Source organism: Vollenhovia emeryi, unplaced genomic scaffold, assembly GCF_000949405.1.
Source record: "Vollenhovia emeryi isolate VEMERY1.0 unplaced genomic scaffold, V.emery_V1.0 DF939181.1, whole genome shotgun sequence".
NCBI classification, from domain to species: domain Eukaryota; kingdom Metazoa; phylum Arthropoda; class Insecta; order Hymenoptera; family Formicidae; genus Vollenhovia; species Vollenhovia emeryi.
Genome location: NW_011967185.1, coordinates 1,343,940 through 1,359,744, shown reverse-complemented (window position 1 = coordinate 1,359,744; position 15,805 = coordinate 1,343,940). Strand labels below are relative to the sequence as shown.

Sequence of the window (15,805 nt, the reverse complement as noted above, 5' to 3'; positions counted from 1 at the left end):
CTCTCTCTCTCTCTCTCTCTCTCTCTCTCTCTCTCTCTCTCTCTCTCTATTTCTTCAGATAAACCTCGATATTCTATAAGCAGATATTAAACTAAAATTAGGATAAACAGCTTTGCAATTGCGTCACCGTTATCCCTTGTTACATTTTCCTTATTCTAAAGAGATAAAGAATGCGCAGAATCCGCGACGATCTTAGGTCACAATCTCTTTAAGCGTAATTATGTTATATCACTTGCACGTGCACGTACGACACGCTGGGCCGTCGCATAATTTTCTGGACCCGCGCCGGGCCCGCTCGGCGTTGCGGACGGCGCGTATGGGAGAGAATCCGGCTGTCGAAAGTCTCCCGAAAATTGGCAAATTCACTCGTCATTCGAGCCGTGATCCCGGTAATTCCGTAGTGCCAACACCGCCGCCGTCCACGTGCGACCATAACTCCCCGTGCTACCCCGGCGTCGATTGCCGTAACACACCGAGCGGACCCCAGTGCGGACCCTGTCGTCGCGGTTACACCGGAAACGGGCGGGTCTGCACCAAGATCCATGTCATCACCTGCATTCAGCGGCCGTGCTTCCAGGGGGTGCGGTGTTACGACGACGACGAGAATGGTTACAGGTAAGAAAATCGTCACTAAATCTACAATGTTCATTCAACTTTGTTATAATAGAATGAGACGAAAGTATAGACAAGACGAATTGAAGATGACACCTTGATGTTGACGAGTAATGCAAATATTTCACAAGGACCTTATATTTCTGTTTTCAGATGCGGCGGATGTCCGAGCGGATACGTCGGCGACGGCGTAAGATGCGATAGAACGAGAAATTCCTGCGACCACCACCCCTGTCATCCAGAAGTTAAATGCTATCCCACTCACAGTCCACCGTACTACAAGTAAACGTTTTATATCTTCTTCAGATTCTACATCATTTTTTTTACTGAAATTAATTCGAATTCTGTGAAAGCACAGAAGTGAGAAAAAGACTCGTTCTTAAAAATTATTAATTAATTTTTTATACAAGACGTAATAAAGAAACGATAGGAAAAAAATTTCACATCTACTTCTAATTCTTCAAACGAGTTTCTTTATTTATTTTTTGTCTTCTAATGGCATAGAACGTCATTCGAGTATGCATATCGTGTAGCTTTCATCATGTGTCTTATGGTAATCTTCATGTTAATCTCGTGCGCGATGCAGATGCGGCTCATGTCCATTGGGATACGTGGGCAACGGCACGGTCTGCCTCGACGCGAACGAATGCGAGCTGGCGCGACCCTGTCACCCTGGAGTGCGGTGCATCAATCTCCACCCTGGGTATAGATGCGACCGCTGCCCGACAGGCTACACGGGGCCAATAACGGAAGGCGTCGGCGTCGAGATGGCCAGGACGCGCAAACAGATGTGCCAGGACATAAACGAGTGCGAAACCAACAACGGTGGATGCGATCCCTATTCCGAGTGTATTAACACGGAGGTGAGGAATTTATGACTTTTCATTTTAGAAATAGAAACGCGCCCAGGATCTATCTCGTCTCGTGTGCTTCAACTTTCAACGATGTTGCTCTCCGGTTTTAAAGGGATCCTACAGATGCGGTTCGTGTAGAAGTGGTTACATCGGCAATCAAACAACAGGCTGTCATCTTCAGCATGACGTCTGTCCGGATATGATAACGGTTTGCGATGTTAATGCCAATTGCATCTCCATGTACAACAACGAATTTGTATGCAAGGTAAGCATCTGCAACGAAAATTATGCCGAGAACTCGAGATTTATACGGAATTATTCTTGGATCCATGGTCCAGCGATAATTTTACTCGGAAAAAAAAACTGCAATAAATCGCTTCGCGAGAGGAGAATTGTTGTTCCACCACTCGTTGATAAATCGTCGATTGGCTAGAGTGGAGAAAGCCACTTGCCCTCTTGCGAAATGATTCATTGCCGGTGACTGTACAAGCTTATAGTGGAATAATTTCAAAACAGTATCTAGAAAAATTAGAGAAAAAATGGCTATCCGTACCTTTAAAATTCTCTTTACGCTTTCATAATTATAATAATATGTAACTAATTGCTATTTAATAAAATTGAAGATAATACCATGGAAATTAAGAGGGGGAGGAAATAGCATAGTAAAGAAAAAAAGAGAGTCTAGGAAAGAGAACTCACAAGGATGAAAACTTAATTCCTATTTCGTGGATTTAATTATAATTATCGATTCGTCTAATTTTATTCATTAAACCATTTGATATTTTGCAGTGTCGCGTCGGTTGGGCCGGAAACGGATATTCTTGCGGTCCCGACAGCGACAGCGACGGCATCCCCGACAGGAGCCTTCGCTGCCACGACCGTCGCTGTCACGCCGACAATTGTCCGACTGTGCCGAACAGCGGCCAGGAAGACGCCGACGAGGATGGGACTGGCGACGCCTGCGACGACGACGCGGACAACGACGGTATATTGAATCTGTCCGACAACTGTCTGCACATTTATAATCCGGACCAGATGGACAGCGACAGCGACAAGATCGGCGACGCCTGCGACAATTGCCCGTTGAATTGGAATCCGCGTCAGGAAGACTTGGACGACGACGGCTCGGGCGACGCGTGCGATAACGATTTGGATAATGACGGTATAAATCTTTAACGCTGAAAGAGAAGTCGAGATTAAATGTCGAGTAAAAGAAACGTAACGAAAAATAAGGAGAAATGCCGAATAAAAAATCGCGTTCTACGTATCGCTTCGTTATTTCGCATTAGAGAATGATTATTAATTAAAGCTACCGACGCGCGAAGGATATCGCTGATAAAGAGATATCGTTCAGGTATATACAACACTCAGGACAACTGTCTCAATATAAAGAATCCGAATCAGCGCGACACCGACGCGGACGGCATCGGCGACGTCTGCGACAACTGTCCTACCATCAGCAATCCTGACCAGGGAGACGTCGACGGCGACGGTGTCGGGGATGTTTGCGACACCAACGCGGATCGCGATAGGGACGGCATCCAGGATGATAAGGATAATTGTCCGGACGTGGCGAATCCCGGACAGAACGACGGCGACCACGACGGCCTCGGCGACGAGTGCGACGACGACATCGATGGAGATAACGTACCCAACAGAAGCGATAACTGCCCTTACGTCTATAACCCGGATCAACGTAGCACACGTAAGGTTTAACTTTTCAAGAGCGTTTAGACTGTAACGTGATCTTTTCTACAAGAGGATGAACAGTTTTATATACAGGGTGTTATGTAATACCCGCCTCACCACTTATTTACAGATAGAGCGGATTAGACTGAGTTGAAAAGTCCCGTAGCATTTTGCAATTTTCGCAATGGTTAACGAGTTATTAATTCTTAAAATTCGCTGTCTTAGCCCGGCCTACCGCCCAATTATAGCGCGCGGCGAGATGCGGCCGTCCCGCGATTGGCGTTGCTAGGCGCGCTGGGAGTTGTTTATGACACACGGCAACGGTTACGTATAATAATTGGGCGGTAGGCCGGGCTAAGACAGCGATTTTTAATAATTAATAACTCGTAAACTATTTTGACTATTCGCAAATAAGAGGTGAGGCGGGTATTACACAACACCCTGTATTGAACACGAGGCCACTATAGTCAACGTTTTCCCGATTTTAAACAGGATATTTATAATGTCTTCTGTGAAAAGTTATTGTTAATTGTTAGTTGCGGAGAAAGACATGAAGATCATATTTTTGCACACAGACAGAGGCATTGGCGATGCATGCTGGAACGACAACGACAACGACACAGTTATTAATACCGAGGATAATTGTCCTAATAACAGTCTAATATGGACAACGGACTTCCGTAAATACTTTACGGTCGCTCTCGATCCATTTGGCACCACGCAGCAGGATCCCGTGTGGAAAATTCACAATCAAGGTGCTGAGATTCAAGAGCTTCTTAACAGCGATCCCGGCATCGCGATAGGTAAGTTCATCTTATGGGTATCATAAAGATACTGTCGTATAGATTAAACGGATGTGAGAAAAGGTGAAATCTTACTTAATTATTAACTAATTCTATGAATCTTTTTATCGTCTTCTTTATCTACAAAGGACCGGACACGATGACTAACGTCGACTTCGAAGGAACCTTCTACATCGATAATCACGACGACGACGACGATTTCGTGGGCTTCGTCTTTTCCTACCAGGATAATCGACATTTTTACGTTGTTTACTGGAAGAAGGGAGAACAGGTCTATTGGGAGCCGGCCCCTTTCCGTGCCGAAGCTGAACCCGGGATTATATTGAAGCTCATCCAGTCCGAGACTGGGCCGGGCGAGATGCTCCGAAATAGCCTCTGGCATAAGGAAGATACTCCCAATCAGGTGAGGGTCTTGTGGAAGGACCCGAGGAAGTTCGGCTGGCAGCCAAGAGTGTCATACAGGTGGCATCTATTGCACAGGCCTAAGATCGGCCTCATCAGATTCTGGTTGTATCAGGGCACGCAACTGGTAACCGATTCCGGGAACGTGTTCGACTCGACTCTGCAAGGCGGTAAACTAGGTGTCTATTGCTTCTCGCAGGAGATGATCACCTGGTCGGATTTAATGTACAAGTGCACAGGTAAAACAAGCAATTTTTACGCAGCACAGACCTTGATCAGAGGCCTAAATTATTCCCACGTCATAATTTAATTATTCTAACGAGTCCAATAGAAATGTGAAGTAAATTTAATTGAATAATTTATACAGAGAAATAATTTCCATGGAAATTCGTAGGATGTTTTAAGCTCAAAATATATTAAGTTTACAATTGTGACGTTTACAGACAAGGGATTAACGTTATTTTTCAGATACCGTGCCTCAAACTGTATGGGATCAATTACCTGATAATCTGAAGAGAGAAGTTGAGCTGGAAATTGCTAGCAACTACCAACAGCAAACAATACAGCGCAGAATGAATTACGACTTCTAAAAGGCTCTCGATGATTTATTTTGTTGTTACAACGAGTAAACGAGGAGCGCGGGGATCAAATCTAAATCTCCGTGATTTTAATTTTAAAATAATCGAGGAGCCACAAGCGAATTATAATCTACTATAATAAAACGTCAAAATAGCGTATCTCTGACGCATTTAAATAAACTTAATTTGCATAAATTTGAAATTTTATGATAAATTTTGTATATTTTATATATATATATATATCTAGAAGTCTTGTATAACAAAGATATTTAATATTTCACAAAATGACAAATATGTTTCTCCTACTTAACCCATTAATTTTTATTGTATTTAGAAAAAGATTGTATTATCTCAATTTCGATATTACTATAAAACCAAACGTACTTACCTTGTGCAGATGTAGAGAATAATACAAAGTCACAACAATACGATTAATATGTATGTTAACTTATAGTCTGAGATGTATGGAATCATAATGATTTTAACGATCCAGCATTTATTTGTATCTCTCTAAGGTGCAACAAAAATTACTTTCGTATTTAATAGAGCAAAATAAAGTAATAATCGTCAATACTTAAATTGCACCGTTATTCATTTAATCGCTTCACTTGTCCAACGTGTGCAGCAACGAAATATAACAAATAGTATGTTCATCGAACGTTAATGATCTTCATACTTCATCCCTGGAAAGATAATTGGTAAACGTTAATGGGAGTGACTGTCAGGGCGCGGTGTTGTCCGAGTAAACGGCAAACCAAGTACGCAGGCAACAATGTTCTTCGATTAAACAGTTTATTCGTACGAAAATGTCAAAGAAAGATACGACTATTAATAATTTAACGCTGAATCATCCGATCATTCTCGTAACACGTTTAACAGAGTATGTTTTACAGATTCTCGCCGACGAAAACGACAACAGCTAGAATTACATGCGAGGACGAAACGATTTTGAAGGGCAAAACTGAAAGAGAAACCTCTCTTTTAGCTTACGGCGAGTCGCGGAAAAGCCAAGTGCCCGATCTCGCTGACGTGAGAGACAACGGAAGGCGTGACGGAACGGAAGTGGCTGTGAGGTATTAAATTCGAATTTTATTTGTTTCGCACGCAGACGCGCGTGACGATGAGGAATTAACTGGAGTAATTAATTCGTGGCTCCCTAAGTTAATGATCCTTATTGAAATTGACGTAAACAGTCTTCTTACAATGCTTGTTCCCTTGCGGCATTTACAATAATCGGGACGAGACTATTTCCTTTTGCGAAACCGTCGATCGTCATCGCCGCGATTCCCGAATGACGGCCGAATCCTGCCACTCTTCGAGAGGTACCCTCTCTCGCTCTCTTTCTCTCTCTCTCTCCCCCTCTCTCCCTTTCTTTCTCCTCTTTCTTACCGGCGCTCTAAACTCGAGGTATCGACTATCCCCCTAAACGCGTGTTCACGCTAGTACGAGTTGGATCGTGTGACATACATGTAATATTATTATCGTTATATATATATATATATATATATATATATATATATATATTATGTATATATATATATAAATACGAGAAGATTCTAGGTAGAGAATAAATAATTAAAATCTATCTAATTAATCGAAGGAGAAACGGGAGAGGGAGACGATCCTTAATAACCTACCTATCTATCTATTTACACTAGAGAACGAAATGCACGTGTGCGCGAGCCGCGTCGTTCGCGGCTCGTTCGAAGCTCCGTCTGAACGCGAAACGCCGGGGGCCTCCCGACGGACTCCCGACAGAACCACGGGACCGTTTTTCAAAGCTTCGCTCCTTCATTTTCGCTAGAGTTAAAGATCGCGCTCGTCAACGCGATGCGGCAGTGGCAGTGGTCGCTCAGAACTCGCTGATTAAGGCAGTTGGGCACGCCTCGAACGGAAAGGGGTGAGCGTCGGTAGTGTCCCCCGACGGCAAGGACACTTCGCGCAGAGGGATCGATTGGCGGCTGCGGTCCAGCAACGCAGTGACACACGAGTGGGAACAGTCTTTGTTTCGGCGATCGCCGGAGGATCGTCACGATCGTTACCGTCGTCACGCTGGTCTCGCCGATTATCCCATCGGCCAGGACTCTTGTAATCAACGTTGGACGATGATTCGGTCCAAGCGTCCGACGATCTCTCTTGTCCGCATATCGCGAGATTTAGAGGCAGAGAAAGACTCTCGTTGCGCGAAATTATCCGTCGAAAATAACTATTTGATTTCCTTTTACTCCTGTTGGCAGGGAGCCTCCCGTTAGCAGAGAGTCTTCCCGCGATGCGACAGATCGAAACAACTGTCAACCTCGTCGGCGCGAATGATAAACTAAACGCTCGCGTGCTTAACGAACAAAAATCGGACGTCGATACTTGTAATCTCCGTCGAAAAAGTAATAGCATCTTTCAAAAGTGAACGCGCGCGTGTATAAAAAAAAGATGCAAGGGAGAGGAGGAAGATGTATCGCGCTTCTAACGGCGTAGAAACGAGCGGAAACAACTCGCCTTTTCCCGGAAACTCGAAATAGATGGAGGAAGGAACTGAAGCTATTGTTAAACTTTGACGCTCGGAACCAGCCTTCGGAGTTGCGTAAAAATGTAAACGATCGTCAAACGCGATCAACGGTCGTTTTCGATCAGAACCGTCGAGGCAAGCGCGTTATTGCCACAAATGTTCTATGCAAATGTTCCCCTCGCCAGCCCCCAGGTGGGCAACTTGTCGCAAACGACTAGCGTTACGTCTTACAAGTTGGCGGAACAAAATGAGCGGAATCAATTCTAAGTAATATTTTTATTTGTTGCTCCGTAAGTTTAAAAAAAATTATGTTGCACCTTTTTTTCAAACTTACAAAGGAACAGATTTTTTCTTTGTCCCGCCAACTTATGGGACGTCTAGCGTTCCTTGGCTCTGGCGATCGCTCTTCGACGCAATCGTTGCACGTGCCGCGACGCGGTATCTCGCAAACGAATTCTATGCAAATGCCCGACAGAGGCGGCTCGTCGCCAATATAATTTATTTATTCAAACGAATGCGCGTCTTTCCTGAAAACTGACGTCCGAGTTCGCGACGCTGGAATGTTCCTGAAAAGTGCGCTCTCCACTCGACGACGACGCGGAAGGGACGTTTCTAAATTAACACGCGTCGTGGGAGTCGAGCCGCCTGGCACGAGTTCTCGTAAGAATCTAACGTCTCGCGTAAATAATATCAGTTTAAAATGGAAGATACATTTAGTGAACAACACGAATATATTGATATCTGCGTTGTCTACTAAATACGTGATACCGTCAATCCTATCGCGCATATTTATCGCCCTCTGGAAAGAACAAGCCGTCGCGCGATTAAACCGGAAGAAGCGAGATACGTCGGAGATACGTAAAAATACGATAAAAGGCTCTTCGCTTATCCCGCACGGTACTTAGCAGAAGACTTTGTTTCCCTCCCTCGCTGGGAAAGTCTCACTGACATAATTTTCCGCGGTCGTTATGCTGATCGCGTATTAGGGTGCGCACAGACTAAGCGAACGAACAGCCGAACTGCCATTTCTATTCGCGTAACATTCGGTTAGATTTAGCAGCGAGCACAAAATATGCGCGAGCGCTTTCGAAGGCGAATGTTCGGTGCAAACGAGAAGGCTCAAAAGTGAGTCGCGAGCGTCGGAACATTCCGTTTGCCGTAGTCTGTACGCTTAGCCGGATCGAAAGAAAACGAACGAACGCATCGCGCCCAATGCTCGATAATTCGATCGGATTGGTTGGACATCAAGAATACGAACGTCACTCCGTCAAGTCTCTTGAATTTCCCTCCGAACGACCAAACACCTCAGCGTTGCTTCTTCGTTATCGCGTCACGAAGAATGCCGTTGGGCGAGGTGCTGGACGTGACCTCGGGTCACCAGGCCTCCGTGTATCGAACGTCGAATTCCTGCAGGGCCGGCAGTCGCTTCTTCAGCGACTCGAATGTCTGAGCCGACAGCTTCGTGCTATTCAGATTCAATTTCCTTAGGCTGGTTAATGCTGCAACAAAGCGGTAGCAGTTTTTTCAAGCGACAGGCTGAGGTGTTTAGGTCTCGCGCGAAATGAGCCAAAACTCGAGAATCAAAAAATTTATTTGATTGATACTGAAATTTAACGTTGAAATAATTCCATCTTTTATCTCGCATGCAGTATTGCTTGCATTCATAATTTTCAAATCTCTGCGCGCTTCTTGTTATTACAAAATAATTAAATCATCTAAATCTAGCTTCTTCATCCGCTTCATACTTTAAGGCCGGTATTCATAGTCCGTTCTTATATTTAAGATTAACTTAACTATGCTCTTAATGTGTTTTTAACCAATCACAGAGCCGTATTAGCCTCTTAAGATAACACACTGATAAAAAAAAATGTAGTATTTGAAACTATAATTGCATACCCAAGTAGAACGTATTAGTCATGAAAACATCAAGATGACATAATTTTTTATTATTTTTTATGCATCATGGTGATGTCAAAATAGCCCACCGAGAGCACCTATTTGTGACATCATTAAGACATCAAAATGTTGTAAAAATGATCTTGTTTTCCAAAGCAAATCTTGTTCTCCAAAGCAAAGTTAATTAAATATTATACATTAAAAATAAATTGAAGTAATATAAGATAAACATAATATAAGACTGATCATGTAATCTGTAATATATTATTATATATAAAATTATTATACACGTCACGAATATCATAAAACAGCATGTCATAAATCAGTCATTGCAAAGTAAATCTTGATGTCGTTCATTTTATGACTTAAACTTCATCATTTTAATGTCATATTGACGTTTTTGTGATTAATTTGTTCTACTTGGGTAGTAAAATAATTATAGTCAGGAATATTATTTTTACAGTAATTATTACTATACCATAATATTAGTAATAGCAACCATATAGACACAATCACAATAATAGTAAATTTAACTACATTTATATCATTCACCTTACTAATCGCATGGTAAATAAAAGTGAAGTGGTTCGGAATGTCCTCGCAAGAGGGATGCGCGGTACAAGACTTTCTCGTAATAAGAAGAAAACAGCTTAGGGTGTTATAAATACGGATAAGTTTATACATTCGTATAAGATTGCATATCTTTTCTTTGAAAGAGGCTTTCTGGTACCATTCTTTACGAGTGCAAAGTGATGTAAACAACGAACATAGTGAACGCAATGTATATGTAATAAAAAGCGGGGAATATTACTTCCAATATAAATACGATTTATTACTATTGCATACTGTTGTACAGTTTAATACTATTTCGTATGTTTTATCGTACTTTTCACTGTGTTTCGGGTAACTTTATTTTATAGTACGGTTAATTACACAAAAATCTACTTTTAGTTTACTATAACTATTTCATATGGTTGTGCTAATTTATGTCATGGTGATAATGACTATAAATTTGTATTCGCTCTGCTATATTTTGCATGTTTAATAAAACTATAAAAATATGTTTGGAGCCAAAATTCACTATAAAATATACTGAGATCATAGTTATTCTTACCATTTTTTTTCTATCAGTGCACTTAAGATGATTTTGAAATAAAAATCGACTACAAATACCGGCCTAAGATTAATTTTACCGAGTAAACGAATAATAGCGAATTCGGTTGCTTGCACTAGTGCGCACTGAGTGCACACTAAGGCCTGTTTATAGCCAGTTCTTATATTTAACTTTGTCTTCAATACACGTTCAAAGAGTATTTAATCAAAAAGTGATCCGTGTAAACGTTGTACAGACCATTTGTCTGGGTAAGAAATATTGCAAGAGGTATTTAAGATGATCTTTAAATATAAAAATTGACTGGAAACAAGGCCTAGTGCGCACTCAGTGCGGCACTAGTGCAACCAACCGAATTCGCTATAAGTTACAATCGTTTTTACACCGAATCTCAAGCTTTTGGTACTAGGATACTCACAGGCCAACGTGGAGATGCCTTTGTCGGACACGGGCGTCTCGCAGAGGTTTAGCACTTGCAGCTTCTGTAGGTGCTCGCTGATCATCTGTAGGCCGGTGTCGCCAAATTGCGTAGCCCACAGATTCAGGTATCTCAGCGCCGGTAGCTTTATCAGCTGTTCCGCACACGCGGACGTGACGGAAGTGAAGGCGAGGCTGAGGCATTCGAGATTACCGAGGGCACGACCGCCCAGCAAAAGGGCGACGTCGGCGTCGGTCGCCCGTACCGGTAGCGTCAGTTTCCGGGGTCCACCCTTTTGTTGCTGGCGAGAGCGAACGTATTCATACGTCGTACGTGTATAGAATAGGGTTGGATACCGACGGAATTTATCGTTAGTACAAAAAAAAGAAAGAAAGCAACAGCACTCTGGGAAGAAAACAGTTAGCAACCCATTTTGGGGCCCACAGTTAGTAATAGAATTATTCGGATTGTTCGTAACTCTACTCTGGGAAAAATTTTGACCGTTTTTTTGTAGTTAAGCAACTTAACATTCCAGTTAGTGCCTCTTAAGTGAAAATTATCTTCGCGTTACTGAATATCGACAGAACTAATTGAGAGAATTGGTTAATATTACTCCCTTAAACTAGACACTATCTATTTGAGACATACGCTACACATGGTGTCAATCTGACCCCCGCTAGTTTAAACAATTGCTGCAATGATACTATTCATTTTTTGATGTTGTAAAAAATTAGAAATGTTATATTAACATTAACAAGTAGGATAAACTTGGTCCGAGCCATAAATAAAGATTGCAATAATTTAAAAAAATTAAAATGTAGAAAGAAGCTCAGAAAATGCCGTTTTTTATTTAAAATTCAATAACGTTTTCATTTTTTAATATTTTAACCTAAAAATTTAACTGCATACTCTTGAAACAATGTTCTTTAAGATAAAAATAATTGCAATACTACACATTCCAAAAAAGGTATTTACTTTGACAACCGAAGGTGTGATAATTCGGAAAAATTGAAGGCACATTTTTACTGGTCATTGCAATAAAAATTAATTATATTATTCGTCTTTTGCGTGTAAAATACTTTTTTTACAAAATATATGATAAAAATAAAGGTTGAATACATTATTTCAATACAGCATCTGGCGTATGCTCCGAGTTCTCAAATTATACGCCATCTAAAAGTATTATAATTTATGTTATAACTAATTTTAAAAATCGCATGGTATTTAAATTAATACTTACATTTTTCTAGTTGAAATGCAGTAAAATTGTACAAAAAATTATGAAAAAAATTCCTCCCAATATTCGTACACTACACAGGGGGTCAGATTGACCCCAGCGTTTTGAAGCGTCTACTTTGAACGGCTGTCACTAGTCAACTAGCACCTTGGGACCCACAACTAATGTGTAGTCTTAAAAAGGAAGACTTTAACTAACAACAAATGGCGCCATAAGTCCCAACTTTACATTTTATATAGAAGATATTTAAACGCAAACTTTTGTTGGGGTCTCCTGGACCCCGGGTGTAGTTTAAGGGTTAAAAATCTTGGATATAGATAGAATAGCGAATTGCGATTTTTAGTTGCGCGGGGTAAAATTCGTAAAAAATTAGAGTTACGAACAATCCAAATAATTCGATTACCAATTGTGGACCCGAAATGGGTTACTGTTGTTTCTTCCCCCCGGAGCACAGAGCAAGCGCGAAGGGCCGTCGAATTTTTCCGCGGCGGGAGGATTCGCGGACTCGCTTACCAGCTCCTGCAGGTTCTTCTGCCTCTGGCAGAGAGCGGCGTAGTGCTCCTTCCCGGACTCCGTGGACTCGAGCGCGTTGACTATCTGAAGTCTCGCCTCCTCGTTCGGCAGTAAACGCCACTCGAGCATCAGGCAGAGCGCCTCCTGCGCGGCGTCGCAGCCCCGCACCGCCAGCAGGATGCAATCGTCGCCCGCCTGCTTCAGCAGGGACGCGATGAACCTCTTCCGCCGACAGCAGCACGCCAGCAGGGTCGTGAGCTATCGAGAACGCGTTGCTATAAATCTATCGAATCTCCCGCGCGTCCCGAAAACGACGGGAAAAAAATTCCCACGCTCGTTAACGTAACTTAAAAATAGGCAACGTGTCGCGCGGGCGTTCTCCCGGTTACGCTCGTTAAAATTCCTCGATGACGGGATCGACGACGGAATTATGATCTCGGATGTAATCAAGAACGGAATTTACTCGCTGCGAGAGGATCATTGGACAGCCCTCCTACCGTTCCGTTTCGCCAGCCCGCAATCAACCCGATAGACTTGGTTAATTCCGCGCGATTGTGGCGGTTCGATTCCGCGGTTATTTCCGAGAGGATCGGAATTGATGCTGTCAATACGGGGTCCATTGAAGACGACGCGCCCGCGCATCTCAAAAGAGCGATTCATGAATATTCAGGTGGACCTCCGATCGAATCGCGCGTCAAATAATCGACGCTGCCACGACCTTTCTTCTCCTCCCGGGGGGTTGGAGGGGGGAGGTGAATTGTTTCTGAACAAAACAGATCTTATTCCAGCGTGCGTTATCGCGTGCGGAGGCCGGGGAGCCATAGGCACAATTCGAAACGCTCGGCTCGCGAGATTACGGCTACCGAATACGCCACAATTGTTTCACGTGCGGATAAATTCGATGCCCCGTCGCGCCGATAAGCGCGATAATTGCGTATTCATTCGCGCGTATTCCCTTTATTTCGCCGTCAGATATGTTTATCTCTCGCCACGCGCTATCCGAATACACGAAACGCAGCAGATTAAAGAAAAGAAGATATAACAAGCGTTGCAAATTTTTCCCCGAACATCTTCGCGGGAGGTCTCGCTCAAGATTTAACATCAAAGGGACCTTTCTGCAAGCGTGAAAAGATCCTCGTAAATGTCATCGTCGTTCGTAATTGATTGGTAAGATTCTCAGAAGCAAAGAGAGCTGCGTTTTAAAGCGCTTGATCAAAATCCACTACGAACTCTACCAAAGTCACGGTATGCGAAAGAAAAGTAACGTACCTAGTCTTTGTGCGCAAAAAAAAATGTCAACAGACTCTCACCATCTCGCCGAACAGTTCTCCACGATCTGGACAAGCCGGGCTGGACGGCGCGGCGATGTGGATCCAGCCTGGACGCGGTTCTCTGACGGGCAGGAGGACGCGATGCACCGTGCACCTCGGGTCTTTCGCCAGTCGTTGCATCACGCCCATCAGCACGGACTCCTGCACCTCCTTCACAGCCAAAGCCTCTTCAGGGAACGGGACGGGCTGCAGCAGTGCCCCGAGGCCCGGACGCCAATCTGTGTACTCCGATCTGCAACGTCGTTTCCCTCGACACGTGAGACGCGTTTAGAACCGAGGATCTCGAGCTCAGAGAGGACGCAGCGAGAGGAAGCGGCTCTCGTTCGTCAGTGAATGCAACACTTACGCGATATTCAAGACGAGCAGGTAACACTGCAACGGCGGCAACGACGACGGTTTGTCCTCGTTCGATGATACGCGACTCGACACCTCGAACCTGCGAAATCGCAATCGACACCGTTGATGAGAGTCTCGTCTGTGATTTCCCGCGATACGGGAATCCAGTTCCATTATAACTTGGGCGGAAACTTGCCTGTGGAATATGGCCGCGACGCAGATGGACACGAGATTGGGGAGTACCCGGGGATGCGGACAATCGCTACCCGGCCCGTGAACCGACGAGATGTAATCCCTGATCGCCTGCTCGCCGTCGTTGTTCTCATACAAAGCGGCGATGAACACCTACACGTACGCAACGCAACGTCATAACACATTCGCGCTTATCACTCCTTATAAAAATGTAACAATTCGTTCAACTACACTGACAGAAAAAAAATAGTTGCAGTTACCACAATTTCACTATAATTTATAGTCATTTTAGGAGCCAACCACATTTTTCTAATTCTTCCAACTACGTAAGTTATGGTTGACCTAACAATGTATTATAGTTCTTATACACACAATATTGGTCATTCAACTTATGATACGGTTGTCATAAATCAAAATGGCGAGGATGATTTTCGAAAAAGACGCAGATTTTCATTGGTTGTTCCTAATTAACGTTATCGAAAAACCTCGATAGCAAGTTACAGAATTCCCGTACAGGGCCCTATAGGAGTAACAAGGCACGAGAAGAGTTCGCAGTACTAGGTCCTGATCAGGAAACGGCTTTCAGGGCCACATAGAACACAACGTCACATTTTTTATCAGGGCGCCATCAGGCTGCCTTAACAAGATCTGATCAGCCGTTAGAGCAAAATCTATCGCGCTCCTTTCAGGGCCGTGTTTCATTTTCTACTCGGGTCATAGGAACACTTTTATCACTCGTCATGTCGCCGTGCCGGAGCGCCCGAAATCTCAGGCCTATCATTGGTAAAATATACTCACTTATTATTTAAAAACTATGATAGCCTCGACATTTTTGTATTAGAATTTTTGTCTTGAAATTTTCTAAAGAATCTGTGATTAAAAAGATATCTGGTGGTTTTAGTATACCCTGTATATACATTGCGTTCACTATGTTCATTGGTTACATCACTCTGCACTCATAAAGAATAGTACAAGAAAGCATCTTTCAAAGAAAAGATAAGTAATCTCGAATGTATAAACTTATCCGTATTTATAACATCCTATGCGGTTTTCTTCTTACGAGAAAGTCTTGTACCGCGCGTCCCTCTAGTAAGGACATTTCGAACCACTCCACTTTTGTTTACCATGCGATTAGTAAGGTGGATGATAGAAATGTAGTTAAATTTACTATTATTGTGATTGTATTTACTGTTATATATAAAAATAATTAACTAAATTTCTAACCGTTACAGAATAATAGTTAAAAGCTTATATTTTGTAGTAAATTTTTTAAATAGTTGGCATCACTGTGTCCATATGGTTGCTATTACTAATATTCAAGGTTGGGAAC

General features: G+C 42.9%; 2 protein-coding genes across 4 annotated transcripts in view; one reads left to right on the top strand and one right to left on the bottom strand.

The window, feature by feature from the left end:
- Positions 1-5,517, top strand: part of LOC105563034 (cartilage oligomeric matrix protein) — a 12,497-nt gene extending 6,980 nt beyond the window's left edge. For all 3 annotated transcript variants that reach the window (XM_012014288.1, XM_012014287.1, XM_012014289.1), the window contains 9 exons: positions 402-615; positions 766-894; positions 1,199-1,475; positions 1,579-1,731; positions 2,256-2,628; positions 2,821-3,171; positions 3,731-3,958; positions 4,087-4,599; positions 4,829-5,517. In XM_012014288.1, the coding sequence (XP_011869678.1) occupies positions 402-615; positions 766-894; positions 1,199-1,475; positions 1,579-1,731; positions 2,256-2,628; positions 2,821-3,171; positions 3,731-3,958; positions 4,087-4,599; positions 4,829-4,950 (2,360 nt within the window). In that variant the 3' untranslated portion in view covers positions 4,951-5,517. The remainder of the gene's footprint in view (positions 1-401; positions 616-765; positions 895-1,198; positions 1,476-1,578; positions 1,732-2,255; positions 2,629-2,820; positions 3,172-3,730; positions 3,959-4,086; positions 4,600-4,828) is intronic.
- Positions 5,518-5,581: 64 nt separating this feature from the next.
- LOC105563035 (C-Maf-inducing protein-like) overlaps positions 5,582-15,805 on the bottom strand; it is a 57,457-nt gene continuing 47,233 nt past the window's right edge. The window contains exons 4-9 of the mRNA XM_012014290.1: positions 14,480-14,628; positions 14,294-14,383; positions 13,927-14,179; positions 12,617-12,874; positions 10,867-11,167; positions 5,582-8,940 (exon numbers count right to left, since the gene is read on the bottom strand). Coding sequence (XP_011869680.1) covers positions 8,816-8,940; positions 10,867-11,167; positions 12,617-12,874; positions 13,927-14,179; positions 14,294-14,383; positions 14,480-14,628 — 1,176 coding nt within the window. The 3' untranslated portion in view covers positions 5,582-8,815. The remainder of the gene's footprint in view (positions 8,941-10,866; positions 11,168-12,616; positions 12,875-13,926; positions 14,180-14,293; positions 14,384-14,479; positions 14,629-15,805) is intronic.